The sequence below is a fragment of the Nuphar pumila genome, chromosome 12 (assembly GCF_984573655.1).
Source record: "Nuphar pumila chromosome 12, dmNupPumi1.hap1.1, whole genome shotgun sequence".
Lineage (NCBI taxonomy): Eukaryota > Viridiplantae > Streptophyta > Magnoliopsida > Nymphaeales > Nymphaeaceae > Nuphar > Nuphar pumila.
Window position 1 is genome coordinate 88,236,577 of NC_143260.1, and position 21,424 is coordinate 88,258,000.

Here is a 21,424-nt window from a genome sequence, read left to right on the forward strand (position 1 = left end):
TATGCAAAAAACATAATACTTAAATCCCATGCAAAAAACATATAATATAATGTTCATTAAAGCGTCATGAGACTAAGAAATAACACAATCACAAGGGCCACAAAAAAAATGTTAACAAGAGAAACTCACAATAACATAACTAATTTTAATCATTTTAAAATGCATTCATAAAAGTGAATAATTCTCATAAGAGGAGATGCTCAATACCTTATTGCACGAATAAACAATCTCATTCATCAATGTGTATGTAAGACAATCACAAGTGCACAAGGATTATATATCAATATAAAAAATCATTTATTCAAATTTAAAAAATAACACGGTGTCCTTGATCACTAAGATCCTAACCACACATAATTTTTTATACTTCACAAAATATTTTGTGTTTCACATGAGAATACATCAAAAAGAAAGAAAAAATCAAACACAAATTAAGCAAAAAACTCATAAATTCATACTTGTGAATGACACACAAAACCATTTAAAAATAATATTTCAAATAATTTTAAAGTATTTGACAATTTTTCAAAAACAAAAAAAAATTCAATATAACAATAAATACGAACACGATTTGACATTTATAACCATGAAGTGTTCAAATAAAGCATCTAAATGCCAACAACACATGCTTAAGAATACTAGATCATATACGCACATATTAAATAAATCAAGTTCAAAAATCTAAGATTCAACTTAGATCTCATAAAAGCGTACACATATATCATTTCATAAGATCAAACAAATTTTATAAACTTTATAAAACATTTAATAAAAATAAACCTAACAATAATTTTGAAAAGCTTTTAGTTTTTTTTTAACAAAAATAACAAATAACTTTTCAAAAGATAAGAAAAATTGAGTGTTTTCTCATGCATAATACATGAGATGGATAACTCAAGTAACATTAAAGATTTAAGATACATACCGGGTTAAGATTTCCGTTGAACCCAAGTCACACAACGATCACGAAGCATGAACTTGAACCAAAGAATCCCAAGATCCAAAAAAAGCAAAATACCAAGAAGGATTTCTTGGCTCTGATACCATGTAATGAAATATGCAGAAATACAAACAAAGGCCTCCAAGGGCTTATGATCATAAACACAAAGTGCACATGCATATACACAAGTCCAACTAAGGAACAATACAAGAGCACTAAGGCATTACACAAGCACTAAGTGCATACAAGACATTAAGTAATTAAAAAGAACACAAGAATATAAAAAATATACATTTTATTGAGCATGAATGCTTTAAGAGAAGCATTAAAGAACAAGAGGGGGTTCACCCCTATTTATACATAAGAAGCAGTCACAATAAAACTGTTGGACTATTTCAACAGCTCTATTGACTAGTCCAAAAAGAACCCAACAGCTCTATTTGGTTTTTGACCAAATAGTCCCTATAAAAATAGAAAAGGACAAAAGGAAAAAAAATAAAATAAAAGTACTAATGTGCCCCTAATGGGCACAACCTATTACAAAGATTGAAATGACCAAAATACCCCTAATATATATATATATATATATATATATATATATATATATATATATATATATATATAACTTAACAGAAAACTGGAGTTACCACATATTGCATCTTCTTTGGACATTTTTTCTTTTTGAGATGGAGGAACTAAAACTGGATTGGCTAGCCATCCTTTAGTCAATATGATAGCTATATATATATATATATATATATATATATATATATATATATATATATATATATATATATATATATATAACTTAACAGAAAACTGGAGTTACCACATATTGCATCTTCTTTGGACATTTTTTCTTTTTGAGATGGAGGAACTAAAACTGGATTGGCTAGCCATCCTTTAGTCAATATGATAGCTAAGCAAAATGTGTGGGTCAACAGAAATAGTAGTTTCTATTTTTCAGTGGATATGATGTTTACTGAGAGGGTTTATATTGTCAGATCTTATGCTGAGTGAAAGAGATGAGGAAATTAGGGTATAGGAATGTGAAGTGAGATAAATGGAAAAATGTAGAATCATGAAAGGAGAAATTATTTTCAGGAATAAGTATATCCTCAGTAGAGTGGGTTAGTTGGTATAATCTAAGAGGAAGATGAGGAAATATGAGTCTGTGGGAGGGGATGATTTGAACATTTGAGGAACCTCTTAGGGAGTAGCTTTGGGACAAGTGGTTTGCCTTGCACTTCATATGATGCTGAATGTTAATTGACAAAGAAACAAGAAGATATTATGCAAATAAATGTGATGAATATACTAACCATAATGAATAGAACAGTGAGAGTATATGAGGTGAAACATAGGAGGTTTTGATAAATGATAAACCAAAACTATTCTAGATTTTCTCTATGTACAAAGGCTTAAAAAAAAAGCCCAAAAGTATGATTGGAATTTGTTGAGACTAAGATGTTTTTAGTAAATAAGTTTTTCTAAACTAGAGGTTATTTGCATCTTATTCTTTAACAAGGGACCTATTAGGAATCCTACTCGGACCCCACACATCTACATGAAGAAGATTAAACAATCCTTGACTTGATGGACTCTGACTGGAGGGAAAAAAGCTTCGACAATGTTTTCCCAATTGACATGTTTCACATTGAAAATAAACTGAGGAAGGTATATGAGGAATGACACGACGAAGTTTTGTCACTGGAAGGTGACCCAAACGATGATGCCACAATAAAGGACTTGAGGATGATGTAACAGTAGAGTGGGCCGAAACCTCTAGTTGGTGAAGGTAATACAGACCACCTTCCTCATAGCCACCGCCAATCCTTCTCCCCGTCAGCAAGTCCTGAAAGGTGCATCCCATAGGATCAAAAATTACTCTACAATTCAACTCTTTTGTCATTCGACTGATTGATAATAAATTCTGTGGAAACGAAGGAGCATGAAGAACATGTGACAATTGAAGAGTAGGGGTAATAGACATGTTTCCCTGCCCTACAATTGGGGAAGAGCTACCATCAGCAAGACGTACCCCTTTCTGACCTGTCACAGGTTTTAAACTAAAAAAATTGCTCGAGTTTCCGCACAAGTGACTAGAGGCTCCAGAATCAATAACCCACCTACCACCTTGAGCAGATAGGCCATCACTTGCCGAGCACACAACCTCCGTAACAGAAGACTTTGAATTGGATGATCGTAAAGCAAGAAGCTCGTCATATTCAGCCCTGCTAAGAGTTACACAATCATTGGAGAAATCTGCATCTGATTTAACCACTTGAGCCATAATATAAACTAATGGGCTTGATTCACAAAATGCAGGAGCAACCACACGCGCATACCCACAATCAACAGCAAGCCTGAGTATATCAAGTTTTGACTTCACCAATGAAATCTGAGAAACACGACCTTCGACTGTTCAGATCCAAACTCCAAATATAATTTTAAAGAAACTTGACCAAAACCTTTCACCTCAACCAAGGATGACTATAGGCTGTAAATCAAGATCACACATCCAACACGACTTAGAGTGTGTTATCATCACACATTCGCCACTACGACAACCAGTAGCAGCACCCAACACACGACTTAGAGTGTGATACCACATTGCCCAACATAGAATCCCACTTCAAGGGACACGATTCCCACAAACAGAATAAATTTTTTTTTCACAGCAGGGAATCACGCCTGCTGATTAAAAAAAACTTATTAACATGCAGTTTTCAAAAGTCAGCTGCGTCAAAAGGGGCACGACACAACACCCAGCTTCTTGCTAAGTAAAAAAGATCACTACACATCACCCAGCTGCTTGCTAAATACTTTTAACTCACAACATCTGCTCCCAGCCATATACCTCATGACAGCAAAAAAAAATTCAATTTCACGACTTCTGCACAGCACTTGTACTTATCAACATAGATAAAGATATTCACGACAGCTGCGTATTTATCAACATAAATAAAGGAACTCACGACAACAACTCTCAGCAATATAAATCACGACAGCCAAAATAAAATCAGTTTCACGATACCATGTTAGAGCTTTAATGGAGTAAAACTATTGAGACGCTTACACTTCAGCAAATCAATATTTGATAGGCGCAAGCACACCAAGTTGGGAACCAAGGTGCAGATCTGCAGTAGACAACTTCAACTACACCAAAAACGAATATCAGATCTGAATATGATCTGATTTAACATTACCACGTCAACCCACAAGAACAGCAACCCACGCCACCACAAAGACCGCTGATCACCAGCACCACAACGATATTAACAGCAACAACTCATGACCACAACAGATCAGATCTGATCACAACATCTTTAACACGCCTGCAATGGAGACAGATCTAGTCCACACCGTGCGACAGGCTCTAAATCACCACCAACTGCAACATCGTCAATGCCAAGACTTCAATACCCAGATATCCACCTGCTGCTCCAGCTTGCCAAATCACAACGATCCATCTTCAATAGATTTCCAAACTGCTCCCAGATTTGGCTTCAGATCTGAGTCACGACCTCTAGTCAATAGTCGTGACTAGGTCTGACTGCAAATCTGTAGCCAGGTCTGATCTTCACACAGAAGGACCGACTATCCGATGAGATGTTGCTCGAAGGAAAATGATGCTGGAACTTAGGCACCCAAGGTCGCACGCTGCTCTGATACCATGTTGAAGGTAAGATGAAAGGTGCAGAAACTGAGGTAGAGAGAGAGAGAAAGAGGAAGAGAGAGAGAGAGAGAGAGACGGTTGGAGAATAATAGAACTTCTTAATCTCAATTAGGGCTAATCTCTATGTTAAATAGAGATAGTCCAAGGAACAAAATTACACCTATGGCACTGTCTACATACTCAGACTTCTCATCGAACATGTGAGTTTTGGGATCCATTGGAATATTAGCTGGCTTGGCTCCTAGCATTCCAGTCTCTTTTAATAAGTCCAACACATACTTTCTTTGAGACAACACTAAGCCCTCTTTGTTTCTTGCAACTTCGATACCCAGAAAATATCGAAGGTGACCAAGATCTTTAGTAACAAAGTGTTTCTGAAATTAATCTTGGGGCTTCTATGAAGAAGTTTATCTTGGCTTTGTCTGCCTCCTCTGTTTTGCTTCATCATAGTCAGGCTCTATTCGACCCCAAATGGATGCAGGCTATGAAGGATGAGATGGATGCCCTATGTTCTAGGGGCACTTGGGATTTGGTGGCTCCTCCGACTGATGCAGATATTATTGGTTGCAAATGGGTATATACCATTAAATATAACTCAGATGGGTCAATTGAACGGTACAAAGCCCGGTTGGTTACAAAAGGTTATACTCAGACTTATGGTGTTGACTTTTTTGAAACTTTCTCCCCAGTTGCTCGTCTTGGCACTATTCGTCTTGTTCTTTCTGTTGCTGTGCACCATAGATGACCCTTGTTTCAGTTGGATGTCAAGAATGCCTTTTTGTATGGGGATTTGCAGGAAACGGTTTACATGCAACAACCCCCAGACTTTGAGGTTCAGGAGGAGTATAAGAAGGTGTGCAAGTTGAAGAAGACTATTTATGGCCTGAAGCAGAGTCCAAGGGCATGGTTTCACAAATTATTTGAGGTCATGTCTAGTTTTGGCTTTGTCAGGTCAGCTTCAGATCACTCCTTGTTCATCAAGAAAACCAGTGCTGGAATTGTTGTTATGGTGGTATATGTCGATGACATCATATTAACAGGGAGCAATGCCCAAGATATTTTTGCCACAAAAGATCATCTTCAGAAACACTTTGTTACTAAAGATCTTGGTCACCTTCGATATTTTCTGGGTATCGAAGTTGCAAGAAACAAAGAGGGCTTAGTGTTGTCTCAAAGAAAGTATGTGTTAGACTTATTAAAAGAGACTGGAATGCTAGGAGCCAAGCCAGCTAATATTCCAATGGATCCCAAAACTCACATGTTCGATGAGAAGTCTGAGTATGTAGACAGTGCCAGCTTTAGATCCTTGGTGGGTAAGTTACTATATGTGACAGTTACTAGACCTGACATTTCATTAGCTGTGAGTAAAATCAGTCAGTTCATGGACAAACCTACAAAAGTTCACTGGGATGCAGCTATGATGGTTATTCGGTACTTAAAGGCATCTCTTGGTAAAGGTCTGTTGTTTAAACGAAATCCATCTTTGGACGTTGTTGCTTACACTGACGCGGATTATGCAGGATCTGTTGAAGATAGGAAGTCAACATCTGGATTTTGTGTGTTTGTGGGAGGAAATCTTGTTACTTGGAGGAGTAAGAAACAAACCGTTGTAGCCAGGTCGAGTGCTGAATCTGAATACCGAGCAATGGCCCAGACTGCAGCTGAGATTATGTGGGTAAAATCAGTCTTAACCGAGCTTCAGGAGAAAGTATCCCTACCTATATTGATGATGTGTGACAATAGGGCTGCTACATATATTGCCAACAATCCAGTGTTTCATGAAAGGACTAAACACATTGAAGTTGACTGTCACTATGTTCGCGACTTGGTTCAGGCTGGGTATATCTGCACCGATCATGTATCTTCCGAAGATCAAGTAGCGGATGTTTTTACCAAAGCCCTGGCGAGACCAAATTTCTCAAAGTGTTGTGACAAGCTGAGCATGATTGATATCTATGCTCCAGCTTGAGGGGGAGTGTTGAGACTAAGATGTTTTTAGTAAATAAGTTTTTCTAAACTAGAGGTTATTTGCATCTTATTCTTTAATAAGGGACCTAGGTGTAATTTTGTTCCTTGGACTATCTCTATTTAACATAGAGATTAGCCCTAATTGAGATTAAGAAGTTCTATTATTCCCCAGCCGTCTCTCTCTCTCTCTCTCTCTCTCTCTCTCTCTTCCTCTTTCTCTACCTCGGTTTCTGCGCCTTTCATCTTACCTTCAACAGAATTTATACGGTTTTAAGAGTTGCACCTTAAAACATGGTTGGACTCAGAGCAACATGAAATATGGAGTGACAGAGGTTTACTCCTAGTTAGAAATAGGGGATAAGATGTAGACTCAGATATAGAATATTATGTTGATCGTGAAATGATAGTTCATTCAAAGGATTAGGATGGACTTAGGTCCCTTTGGATATGCTTTCAATTTAGAGGTGATGCTTTCTTGCTATGGTTGTCATAGATCATATGCTAGTGTTAATACCTTGGATCTCTTTGCTAATACAAGAAGCCGGTTGTCACATTAGCTAAGTTTAGTGTTAACCTGATGCTGAGACATGTGACCTTGCAGCGGACAGTGAGTAGGCAGTTAATTTGTCTGATGTTGTCTGTATTGACATCATAAGGCTCTAAGTTTGTTAATTCAATGTTTTACCATCAATGACAGTCTATGGATTGGGCAATGTGATTATGTGTTATTTGCATATTTCTTCTCATCAATTGAATTTCCATGAAGCTTAGAGCATATACCAATCATAGAGATCTTCATGGGGTAACTAATGGGCAAAATGGATTTTGAAGTCATCTCAAGGTACCAAGTCATACATCTTCATTACTGCTCTTTCGCTAAATGATCTAAATTGCCAACGGATGTCTCAATTGAGCACATTTATTTCGTTTCCCATACTAGGAATTTTGATGGGGTACGTTCCCTTGTTTATATCTTGTGTACGGGACACTCATGGAAAGGATATTGTAGTTGGCTCATTTTAGGCTCTATGGCAGACTTGATGCCACCAATCTTCCATTGGAAAAGTGCTGTCTGTATGTTCATCGTATAATGTATTTTGGCATTTCTCTACTTTCTCCTTTCCTAACATATGATGTAATTGGGCATTTCTCTACTTTCCCATTATTTTAACTTTACCATATCTACTGTGATAACTCTCTGGTATGGATATGCTTGCCGTATCATTCAGTGGAATTCCACCTACTTGCATTTTCAAGTGGATCAGAGTATTGATGGATATATCATGGTTTATTTAGAGGAAATCTTGTTTCACATATAGCAATTTGGATGTGAAAGTCATTTTTTTATAGTTATATTAGGTGCAATCTAACCATCAGTTTGTGGTAGTGAGATTCTAAATGATTACAAATTCACAGTATGTGTACCTTTACCAAAGATTGTGTGTGCACATATAAAGGGGTCTTCCCATAATAAATTGTGTATGATGTCCTTTCATGTAGTCACCCACTAGCTTTTGCAGTAAACATGCTTTCTTCAACGGCCTGTCACTGTCATGGTACATTAAAGAAGGGTGAACAAGGTAATTCAGCAAGATTGAGAAGGTGTGACAAACATTCATCTTGTTCCAAATGCACTTACCTTGATGTGGGAAACTGTTTTTCATACTAAAGTACATGTTCTGAATAAGCTTGAAATCTAAGGTATTGACCCGAGGCAAAGTAGATGACAAACTTTTTGTATGCTGATGGTACCTGGGAAGTAACTTGCTTTTTAACTAGAGTATCAAGAGGGGATCCAAGGCTCTTGATGAGGAGGTCCTTGAACTAATTGGAACAGCAGATGCAGCAGGAGAGTGTTTAATTTGAGCAGTACTGCATATCCCACTTAATCAAGCCACTGATCAGGACTTTTACAATCATCATAGAAGAAAATGTGGAACTTGCAGATGGGTATCCTGAAATGTAAATGAGCGAGACTGTCCTTACAATATATTCCTTACTGTATGCACAGCTTGTTGATGTTTATCACTGCTGTCGCATGGATATGGTTGTTGGATATGGGGATACAACCATTTTGATGAAGTTTCCAATATACTAGTACATAAGGAAATACAGAAGGCCAGTTAAAATGGAGTATCCATGTGACAGTTTATCAGTGGATTTTTTGGCACCATTTTTTACTTTGTGAAAGTTCTTCCTTGACAAAAGTAATATTGATGTGTCTTTACAAGTTCCTGTCTAACTCGAGTGCATGGACAGCGAGGAATCAAACCTACGTGATGGTGAAGGCTGCTTTAACCGTCTAGTAAAATTCAGAAGTCATTTAATTTTCTGAATATTAATGGTGCTTTGTACCATTGGTTGTTTTTATCTGTTAATGGAATGTGAAATGCTTGTGATTGACATTCCTAAAGGTGCTGTCTGTTTGCAGGGATCTAGATGAAAAGATGCGTGATGCCCTTCACAACTACATTGAGGAACGTGGAGTGAACGAGCGTCTCTTCCCTTTTCTCCAGGCGTGGCTTTATGTGAAAGATCATCGGCATCTTATGCGTTGGTTTAAATCTGTTGGAACCTTCATTAGCACGCGTGACCCTACGGTTAAGCTGAAGTAACCCTAACGTTAAGCATAGGTTTTAATTCATGTCGCATGGATGCGGTTGCGAATACGGGGATACAACCATTTTTATGAAGTTTTCAATATGACTAGTATGTAAAGGGGATACAATACAAGTTTTCAATCACATTTTTATCTTTTCTCAGTGGTTGATATTGGCTGCCTATGCTGCTTCTGAACTTTTTTGTTTTTTGGCCTTGCACAACAATTGTCATTGTGATATCTGCAAGATAATCCTGTCAAGAGGTGCAAATGAAAATAAGTTGGGAAGTGAACAGGGGTTTGGCCAAAAAAGAAACTACTCCTGGTTTTGAAACAGCAATTGTTGAGTTGTCAAGGTGATTATATATAAGCTCACAAGTCTCCACGCATCTGGCTAGCTGGTTCGGCTTAAGACATTTAAGTTGAAGGATGCCAAGAGTTTGATACCTGAGGTGTGTGTTCCTTGTTTTATGGCCAGAGCAGTAAGCTCCCTGGTGGTAAAAAATGGTGGTCAAGAGTTTAACCACTTGGGGGTGGGCCATACGACAGAGCGTCAATCTCTCCCGCGACCCGCTTGAGCCGGTGGGGTTTTTCCTTGATAAATATTTTTAAAAAATTTGTATAGTTTGTTTTATAACAGAGAAGGCTCTGCCTAACCCAAGCTTGCTTATAAAAAAAAATCGTGATGTCGCCATGTGTGGATCTAAGCTTCCTTAAGCAAAGCTTATTGAAAGGATTGTAAATGAGATCTAATCTGCCTAAGCAACTGTCACAGCAACTTGCCATATAGCGTTCTGTCTAGGAGGCATGATATTACCCACGGACACGACACGTGATACACTATGACATGTTCCAATACTATTTTGTAATTTTCTTGATAATTATATTAATAAAAATATGTTGTTTGCATGTCACAATTAGGGATGCAAACGGTTAGGGATTCAGGTTGGATATCTGGTTGGGGTCTGCCTAACCCCAGCTTGACTTAAAAAAAAAGAGTTAATTTAGTCAAATTTGGTAGCCAAAATGGGATCTGATTAATAATCAGATCCGGATTCAGCATCAAGTTTTGTATCTGAATCTGAGTCAAAATTTTAGAAAAATCTGAATCCTGCATGTTGATGTCTTAGTTTAAAGCAAGTCGGATCTGGATCCAGTTTTTGCTGATCTCCATCCCACTCTGGCCGGATCTGACTATGCTAGATCCGATTAAGTTGAACTCGGTAATGCTTAGATCCGAGCCATTTACATCCCTATTCACAATATTAAAACTATATTTTTAGCAATTAAAAATTAAAGAGTCTGCTGTTTTATCCTAATCAATGTTGTCAGTATTGATTTCGAACCTAAATCGATTTTTAATGCGATTCAGTGAATTGACTGATTCGGAATCGAACCGAAGTGAGTCGAATCAGACATTTTTTACTTTTTAATATAAAAAATCATTAAAACTTTAAAAAACCATTCTTAAAATATGTTAAAATAATATTTAAAACTTTTTAAAATATTAAAATATTAAAAATCGTCTGGGAGCTGAATCAGTCCATATCGAATCAATTTTGAACCAACCAAGAACGAGTCTCTCTTTTTGCTGCATTTGCACACTAAAAAAAGAATAACCAACATTATAGGAATATCCAATAATATGGATGTCTAGGTATCATTGTTTGGCATGTAAAAGGCAAGAAAAAAGAAGGGCAAGGGTTGATACTTGGAACAATATATCAAAATTATGAACAAGGTTGTTAAAGTGATAGGAAAACATGTGAAATGATCAAAATTATTATTTTTTAAAAAGGCATTTTCTTTTGAATTAAGGCCAAGAGGGTCTAGATTTTCATATCCATGCTAAAAAAAAAAATTATAAACATATTAATAGCTCTTTTTTTAATCATGGTTACCGAGAACCGGGTGACTTAATGAGCCCGCTCCCCTACAAAGCAAACTCCTGGTGGAGTCACCGACACCCAACCCCTTAGGGAGCCCTACAGTTAAAGGCATTCACACACCTGGTGGGAATCTAACTTGGGACGAAAGAGTAGCACCTAAAATTGATAGCAACTACAGATGTGTCTGCCCCAAAGGGGTTTGGCATAGTGGGATAGGGCCTAGGCCGCTAGGCAGGCGGTCTAGGTTCAAATCTCATGGGCGTCACCCCTTGCACAAGCCAAAGCATGGCGACCAGAGCAGGACCTGTAAAGAGGCCAATGAGGCATGGGCCTCAGGGCTCCTGGGCCCAAAAAAATTTTAGGGCTCCATATTTAAGGCCTGAGCTCCCCTTATTTTTATTTAATATAATATAAATATTTAGAATATTATATTTGTTTAATGTGAATGCAAATTTTATTGTTATTTTGATTCTTTAAAAAAAAAATTCGGAGGCGCTGCCCCCGAACTCCTACTATTAATAAGGGGCCCATTTTTTCCCTCTGCCTTAGGCCCCATAAAACACAGGTACGGCTCTGATGGCGACTCTATGGGGACAAGGGGTCAGCTCACAGAGTTTTATGCTGCCGGGACAATGACCGTAAGTAGGGCAGGCAGAGCCAGCACGACTAGGTCTCTGTTCCTGAGGGTGGTTTGTCCGTGTAAAAAAAAATACAGTTAACCCGAGTTTTCAGATTATAAAAAATTGAAAAAATTAAAAATAAAACCTAGCACAACTTTCTGGTTTCCATCAACCAGTTAGGTGGGTTCAGATTTGGCTCTATATCGTGCATGAACTGGTTAGGTCAAGTCAATCCCATTAGAGCAATAAATAAGTTTAGAGTTCAAATCCTGTTGCTTGCACTTTGAAAGGATGCATTTATTTTGTAAACAAGCCATTTTGGGTTTGGGTCAATGGGTTTAAAGTAATTCTATAATTTTCAATTTTTTAAAATTGTGTTTTTTTTTTTAAAATGAGCTTGGCTCAGTATGTTTAGAGTACAAATTCTGTTATTTTCATTTTCGAAAAATGCAATTGTTTTTGGTAAACAAACCAGCTTGAGTTCAGCTCATTTGAGTCGGCCTCACCATGAGCTCAATCTCCTCTCGGGTCGCCAAAAGGATGAGCCAAGCTTGAACACCCTCTGTTTGGTTTGTTTAGCTCATTTACCAGATGCAACTCAGAACAGCCCTACGTCTCCTAAGTCTTAGTCAAGTCAACTACCTTGAGATTTTGAACTCCCAATTCCAGCTTGGTCTAGCCAATAAGCCATCCTACTGACCCAAAAGTACCTAGGGCCGGACAATAATGGACTGGGACTAGACCATTTGACAAGCCTAAACCCAGTCAGGGCCAGGTCGGGTCCCAAGAAATCGCTCCATGAACAGCCCACAGGCAGCCCAACCTGACCTAATTCCATTCAGTCAAGCCTCATCTTGACTTGACTCAGAGTGTGTTTCTACAAACAGTAGACAGGTCTGGTAACCACAGTAACTTTATCAACTCAGTCCAGGTCAACTTGACTTGGTCAAGTAAGACCACCTGGCCAACCTTTTCCTCGTCTAAGTTAACCAAGTCAGTTGATCAAGCCCAAGTCCCACTGACTAAGCTTAGCCAGCCTACTTGAATAACCCACTAAGTGAATCAAGACTCAGCAAGTATATCCAAGCCCATGCCGACGGGGGGCTCTGCTTGTTTGGTAGGAGCCGTTAGTGCACGTCACCATGTGTTGGGACGTCGCAAGTTCAAAACCCAATGCTATGTTGTGTAACTGGTGGGGTCTGCCTAACCACAACTTGCCTTTAAAAAAAAATCAAAGACCCATGAGTACCATATGATAGTTGACTCAGTCCAGCCACTATTATCAAAATTAAAGCCAACTGACCTGAACGGTTCGATTCCAATCGAATCGGTCAAGCTTCAGTCCAATAAAACCCATTTCAAAAAATCGGCCGATTCAACACCAATTCAGCTCGGATCGGGCAGAATCATCTCGATTTGCACATAATCAGGGTTGAGTCAGCCTTTTTTTTTCATTCTTTGATTTTTATAATTTTAAAAGTTTAGAAAACCAAATTGCCCGATTCAGCCCGACTCGATTCAAGCCTAAATTGGCCGATTCTCTGAATTGCTTGGAAAATCGGATCGGGTCCCAAACTGATTCTAACATTGGGTCCAGGTCAAGCCAACAAAGGAAAACAAGAATCAAGTCAACCCTCACTTAACCTAGTCAACCAAGCCCAGTCTTGAACCTACCAGACCCCCGAGTCTCTATCCAAAATCTAGAGAGAGAGAGAGAGAGTATGGGTACAGTAGAAAAGACATCTGACTATCAGAAAGAGACTGTACGGTTTGACTGCTGTTCTCTAAATTGACTGAAATATCCTTGGAGCGATCACCGACTAGTTCTGTCAGGTATTTTATAAGGGTATATTTGTCATTTAGTTGAATAGTTAATGTACGCCACTTTCTGCGTACCAGCTGCAGAAACTTGACTCCCCCGATTTTCTTTTTTCCCGAGTAATCGCCGCGACCCATCGAATTTGGCGCCTCTCTCCCCTCAAGGGTACGGCGATCCGTCGTATCTCTCGCCTCGTTGTGTGCGGCGATTTTTTCGGAATCTGAAAGCTGAACGAGAACGCGTCGATTCACTTCCCCATGGTTTACGTAAATACCCCTAATATTTTTCTTAAATGACTAAACTGCTACCCTTGTTCAACCCCAACTCTGTCAGTGCCGTGTTCTTTCTTTCAACAAAATGGTTAACTTTTTTACTATTTTCAAGTGTTGAAATTGACTCAAACGGTACGGGTGGCAAAATCTGACACGACTCGCCAACCCGCTTCTTAGGCGGATTCGGGTTTGGCTTAAACGAGATCGCATCGTAAACAGAGGTCGACCCGCCTAACCCGTTTATTAAATGGGTCGGGTTCTTGTTAGGGGTATGCCAACCCGCCAACCCGGTTGACCGTTTAATAAACGGGTTAGGCGGGCGGGTCAACCCGTTTACCCGAACCCGCCTGCCAACCCGTTTACTTTACCCCGACCCGCCTGTCAACCAGCTCGCTAACCCGCCCGCCAATCCACCCGCTAACACGAACCCGACCCGCTAACCTGCCCACCAACCCATTTACCCGACCCGACCCATATATTAAACGGATTAACCATGTCGTATCGGGTTACCGTTTAATAAATGGGTCGGGTTCGTGTTTGCCACAGCCGACCCGTTTAATAAACGGGTCAGGTTCGTGTTGAGGTATGCTGACCCGCCGACATGACCTGCCAACCTGCCGACACGACCTGCCACCCCTATTAAATAGAATGTTTTATTTATTTATATATTTTTTATTAAGAGAAACCGCCCCAAGCACAGAGACTTAGCCGCCCTGGCTCAGCCTACCTCTCTATAGTTTCTGCTCATGTTGGCGTAAAACTGAGAACTTACCCCTCAACCCCAGGGAGTCTCCCCACAAGGAGTGATGACCATGAGATTTGAACCTAGACTGCTCATCAAACGGTTCTAACATATTGACTAACCATACTAAAATATATGTATGGATTCATAAAAACTAGAGTGTGCACGACCATAACCACCATTTATTTAGTCAAATCAAAATAATGAATTCAATGTGATAACTAGGTCTGAAAAATGAGAGCAGCTTGCCGCTTGGCTCAAAAATTGAGCTCGGTGAGCTGAGCTACGAGCCAGCTTATTTAGGTAAATGAGCCAAGCACAAACATAGCAAGCTCAACTTGGCTCGTATAGGCTCAGTTTACATATATATTTTATTCATGTATTATATATTATATATTATATACATATTACATGTGTTTTATATATTTATTATTATATATATTAAAACCCCAGGTGAGGCCCACGACCACTCTGTCTTATGTAGCCCACCTCTGAAAGCTAGGGACATAGCTGTGTGCCAAATTTGATCAAGAGCCTTCAACTCAACACCTGTACAATCACCCTGCTGACCACGCGGTGGTATATTATATGTATTATAAATGTTTATATTATCAAGCATAAAAAAACACTTAAAAATCATTTTAAAAAAAAAGTGAGCCAGCTTGTGATCGCTTAGCCAAGCTTGGCTTATAACGAGCTTGAGCTCAGCTCAGCTCAGCTCGTGATGAGCTCACTAGCCAAGCTTGAGCTGGGGCATAGCCTAAACGAGCCGTGCTTCAACAGCACAAGCTCACAGCTCTAATGATAACATTGAGTAATATTTTTATAAGGATGCACCATAATAACAAATATCCCAAAAGTATAAGATAGTTTTTGTTTTCTCGTATTTAGAGAACCAATGATTATTATTTTTTGGATAATCCAAGGAAAAAAAAACCATCACTAACTATACATTGGCACTACCCGGTTGGTAAAACCTTGGGGTCTCCTTGCCCACCGAGGAGTACACCCAGTTTTGACCTTGCAAAAAGGATGTCACCCATGGGTTTTGAATTTGTGATGTTCCGTCAACTTTATAACATTCACCAAGTCTTTTCTATCGGATGAGAGGAGCCCTTGTGAGCATACATATTTTTTTGGGTTTTGATTTTATGCTATAAATCTTTATCAGTATTATTATAACTGGACAAGATAGTTTATATATATATATATATATATATATATATATATATATAGAGAGAGAGAGAGAGAGAGAGAGGTAATAGTTGCTAACTTTTCTAGCTAACCACCATGCTAAACAGGCTTTCTAAGGGTTTGCCTCATGTATTACTTAAATCTGACTATATTGGAATGGTTGATTTATTAAAAAATGATACTTGAATCATGTTTCCTTTATGAAAAACATGAGTTTTTAAGCCTTGAATATTTAAGAAAATCTTAGATAAGCGGTTTTTTAAGCCTTATAAAAATCTACCCATGTGTTAGAATCGGATAATCAATAAATATATATATAGTAATGCTACAGCGCTTCGGGAGCACTTACTCCCACCTACTGAAAACCATAATTGTAGGTTGTATGTACTTAGCATAGTTTATTTGATAGGAATAATATTTTGGTAAGATTTTTTAAGTCATGAAATTTTAATACATTGTTAGCCATTGATTTTTGAAGATCATAAAATACTATGTATGTCATATCCAAAAATTGTTTTTTACTAAATAATGATTGTAGATTGAGGTCTTATCAAAATGCTTAAATTTTTTGAAATTTGGAAGCTTTTATTAGGTGAGAGTAGGTGCTTCGTGAGCACCCTCTCTCTCTCTCTCTCTCTCTCTCTCTCTCTCTCTCTATATATATATATATATATATATATATATATATATATATATATATATATATATATATATATATATATATATATATATAATGCGCTGGTGCTGCCCCTTTTCTTGTTTTGCCCAGTTAGGCCTTTTCAATTTATTTATTTTTTTGTGATTTTTCTCACATCTAATATATATATATATATATATATATATATATATATATATATATATATATATATATATATATATATATATATAAGTAATGCGCTGGTGCTGCCCCTTTTCTTGTTTTGCCCAGTTAGGCCTTTTCAATTTATTTATTTTTTTGTGATTTTTCTCACATCTAACACCATAAATGTGACCTATAGGTTTTCTTTAGGGGGAACTGGCTTTTGGATCATTGAAATATGACCTATATACAGGGTTTTTTAGTGATCCACAATCAATGACTATAAAGGCATCAGCTTTTTTCAGCTCATAAAATCACAAATTTTTTTATTGAAAAACATTATTCAAGAGTCTATTCTTATTAAATCGAGAATGTTAAACACATCTAATAGTTCACATCTATCACAAAACACTTCAAACTATGGGGCAGAATGCTAAAAGTGAGCCTAATATGTTCAGTTCTCTCTCTCTATATATATAGAGAGAGAATGGAGCAAGCTTATATACTAAAACTGGTGGAGTTGATACTAAAATCAAGGGTCACATCTTCAACATCCAATCTAGCCGTGATTGGAAACCAGAGATAGAAAGCTCATTCATGCAATTACCCTTGATACCAGTATTTTAGTCACTTAGTATGAGAAAAACCTTTTTTTTTACTTGCACCAATCCCATGGCATTGCAATCTCACCCAGTGTTTACAACCACAAACCCTACCCCTCTCTGGGTCCCACTTGTACTGAGCTACAGTAAAGTTGAAAATTCATAGTTGCATTTACAAGCAAAAACCCTTGCTGCCTATTGTGTATAATTTAGTTGAAAATTTGTAGTTGCAAGTTGTATCTCTACTCAATTTGACCTCAAGATTTGTTCAACATGGTTTCTTTGTTAAGCATCACTCCCTGAATCATATTTTTTTTAATTTTTTGATATAAACATATGATTGTTTGAGCCATGAGTTTTTGGTACATTGTCCCTTGAAAACCTGATGAAGTTAAGTATTTCAAACACATGATAAAACCTATTTTCTACTAATTAACAAATTATTGGGGATCACGTGTAAGGTTAGATACACAAAAATTTGGAAAAAGTGAAAAACAGCCTCTTTTCTAGATTGCATATACAAGTTGACCAATGGTTAGATGTGCACAGATTTAAATACTGTGCACGTCATTTCTTACTATTTTTTTTTCATTTTTTCTTAATTCTGGCTATACATATATGTGTTTTACATGGTCAAATTAGTGGGAACTGAGAATAAGCTTCTGGATCTGTTCAGCATGGTTTAATGTTTGATAGGGATAGTAAATTGAATCATATTTTGAGTAAAAATATGATTTTCAAGTCATAAAATTTTGGTACATTGTGAATCATTGATTTTTGAAGGCCTTGAAAAGCCTACTTATATGTTGCAAAGTGCAAACACATGACACAAAACCTATTTTTTACTTGACGACTGTCGATCACATTTATATAACTGAACATATTAGGCCCAATTTCTCATTCTGCTCCATACGTTTTAACTGTTTTATGATAGATATGAGCCGTTAGATGTGTTTAGCATGCTCGACTTAGTGAAAACCAACTCTTGGATCATGCTTTTTTTTTTATGAAAAAATATGTTTTTCTGAGCCGGGAAAAACTGGTACCTTCATAGCCATTGATTTTAGATCACCGGAAAAACCTATATACAGGCCAGATTTCAGCGATCCAAAAGCCGGTTCCCACTAAACAAAACCTATATAGATCTCATCTATAGTATTAGATGTGAAAAAAATATTTAAAACTACCATTTTTGAAGGAGCCTAACAAGACCTAACAAAAAGGGGGCCTAAGGAACACATTACTCTCTCTCTCTCTCTCTCTCTCTCTATATATATATATATATATATATATATATATATATATATATATATATATATATTTTGATGACTAAGGAACCCTCACGTGCCTGCCTCGCTAGGTAAAACTTTGGGTTGAGGACAAGACCCTAAAGTTTAGATTCACAAAATAATGTGGACAAAATAACATTTTTTCTTGATTGCATGTACAAGTGACTAGCAAATATACAACGGGCAAGTGTGCACACTATTTTCACCGACTTTTTTCATTTTTCAAAATTTTTAACCATATAGACGTATTTTACACGGTCCAATTAGTAGGTTTTTTTTTTTTATATTTACACGAAAAAATCACCCCCCAGGAATAGAGACCCAGCCGTGCTGGCTCTGCCTGCCGTGCTTGCGGTCTTGGTAGCATAAAACTCTGTGGAGTTTACCCCTTGCCCCAGAGAGTCACCATGCTTCAGCTTGCGCAAGGGATGATGCCCATAAGATTTGAACCTAGACCGCTAGGCTAGCGACCTAGGCACCATCCCACTACGCCAAACCCCTTTGGAGCATTGTGGCTTTATGTTGGTTGATAAGTATGCTGCCTATTATGTCTATATATATAAGAATCAACAGTCATAATTTTTTAAATGTTAAATATTATAAATATGGACTAGGGGTTGGTTCTTAATAAATGCATCATGCCATGCAGATCATGGGAAAAAAGTGGCCATCACTGATACACTTAGGGCATGCACTTAAGTCATGCACACCACACCTCTATATGTATATATATACGTGTGTGATTGTTGGTTATATCATAACCTATGCATTTTTTACCTACAAAGTCTTTTTTTTAATGACGAGGTCCCGAGGAACCATAGGAAAAGTAAGGAAAACCCGCAGTGGGGGCCCCACAACAACCCTACCTTACGTGATCTACCTTTGAAAGCTATGGACACTCCCATGCACCAACGGGATTTGATCTGGTGCCGTCAGGGATTTGATCTGGTGCCATCATCTCAGCACCCTCACAATCACCCTGCTGGCCATGCAGGCGACCCCTTTGGTGGTTACCTACAAAATCATGTGTGATGTTGCAAAAGCAATATCAACCCCAAAAGTCTAACAATTTATTGATAATAATTATTTGTAAAGAAAAAAGCACAAGATTGTTGCCTCCAGCTATCATACATGATACATTTTTAACACAAACGTAAACTTAAAATCCCACAATAACATGCTTTTGAATGGTTGCTGATCATTGAATCCATATTCTGCTTATAAACTGCTCAAAACTTGTTTACCCTTAAAAATAAAGCTAAAAAAATACAAAAAAAAAATCTTATCAATCTTTATCACTCTACAATTTGGGCCTGCTCATCTGTAGGGATGTAAAAGGGTTGGACTCGGGTTGGATCTAGGCATTATCAAGTTTCGTTTAATCGGGTATGGGCCAATCAGGTTCGGTTTTGGATTCACATTTGGATGAAATCCTGATCTTCAACCTTCAACAACCACGCCTTCATCCCAAAACAATTGGGGTCGGCGATATGAACCAAAAAAGAAAATCATTCTGGGTCTTCCGCATGAATCCTTCTCCTCCAATCATTTCTATCCAATGCCATGTCCTCGGTGAGGTTCAAACCAAATCCTGATCTGACTAGCTTAAAATCCGATACTTATACTTAATCAGGTAGGGCTTTAGTCGGGTTCAGGTTTGAATGTTGCCAAGTTAACCATACATCATGAGTTAAAAATCCATGGAGAGAGTCCCTTGCGGCCAGATTGAAGCTAGTTAGGAGGACCTAAATGGTTTTACCAACCAAGGCTAGAGGGGTCAGGTTCCTTGATCTAGCTAATATGCTAGATCACGTGCACACCTTTTTTTATTAAAATAAAAGTTTTATTAAAAAGATGATAAGAAAAAGGTGAGGAATCAGCCCATTAACATGGGGAAAGTAAGAGCCTTAGAAGAACACAATTCCATGCTCAAAGCAAATGGTCAGAAAATATCATACCTATACATATCTTGGCCGAGCCATTTTGTTTCCATGTTCATATGACTAAGGCATTGAGCAAGTTTCCGTCGGCTCCACCGTGGCTATGCAAACACTGCCCTCTCTTTCCCCTTGAAAAGAGAGAGAGAGAGTTGTTTTCAATGTGATCCCCCCTTTCCACTGAAAGCTTTTCCATTGAGAGGGTGGGTCTGATTCTGTTTCAGCGAAAGAAAGCTATGCAGAAACCCTTGAGCAGAGTCTTCTTCGGCTGTACACAAACACCCCTTAGAGTTGATATAAAATGTACTGACCCCTTCACCTCAGGTTCGACTCTCAGCAGGTGTGTGAGTGTCTTTAACTGGTGGGCTCCTAAGGGCTTGGGTGTCAGCCAACCCCACCTGGGGTTTACCTGGTAGGGGCCGGCCTATGACCCGGTTCTCGGTGAGGGTTCTTCATTATAAAAATATAAAATAGATTACAGACATGTGTGCCTTTAAATTTAATTTTTATTAGCATTATTTTTTTTTAAGAAAAAATTTATTGGCATGATGACAAAAAGAAACAAAACTGAGAAAACCAGTTATACATGGCAATAATTGTACTTTGTGAATTTGATTCTGTCCATTCATTTGTTTTGTGAAGGACAGAAACTTGAACCTGGGATTAGAGGGTCACGGTCATGCCAACACCAACTGTTAAGATCAATAATACACCTGACCCATATTGTTCCCTTGCGACTTACAGTGTACAGTTGCGCTTAGAGTCTGTTTTGCTTTTGTTGAGTCTGATGTAAGCTGCCCGGTTCAGGTGAATCAATACCCCGAAGGGGCAGCCCGTATACTTGAACTGTAATAGCCTGCGGGCAAAATTGTGAATGAAGTAAATGCGTTGAACTTTCTTTTGTTCACCCTCGTTGTGATTGCTTCTTGTGATTGCAATTTCTCTCCATCTATTCTCTCTTGCTCTCTTGCACTCTGATTACAAGCTTCCGCGATCGGCAAGCAAGCTGACGAGTAGGCTTGCGGCGGTGAGGAAGGATCGTCGCACCGCGCTAGCCCATTGAAGGAAATAGGCT

The 21,424-nt window shown here is 38.1% G+C and overlaps 1 protein-coding gene across 1 annotated transcript in view; it reads left to right on the top strand.

Moving 5' to 3' along the window:
• LOC149821154 (Mitochondrial glycoprotein family protein) overlaps positions 1-9,346 on the top strand; it is a 47,315-nt gene extending 37,969 nt beyond the window's left edge. Inside the window, exon 3 of the mRNA XM_089982629.1 lies at positions 9,019-9,346. Coding sequence (XP_089838755.1) covers positions 9,019-9,202 — 184 coding nt within the window. The 3' untranslated portion in view covers positions 9,203-9,346. The remainder of the gene's footprint in view (positions 1-9,018) is intronic.
• The last annotated feature ends 12,078 nt before the right edge of the window (positions 9,347-21,424 follow it).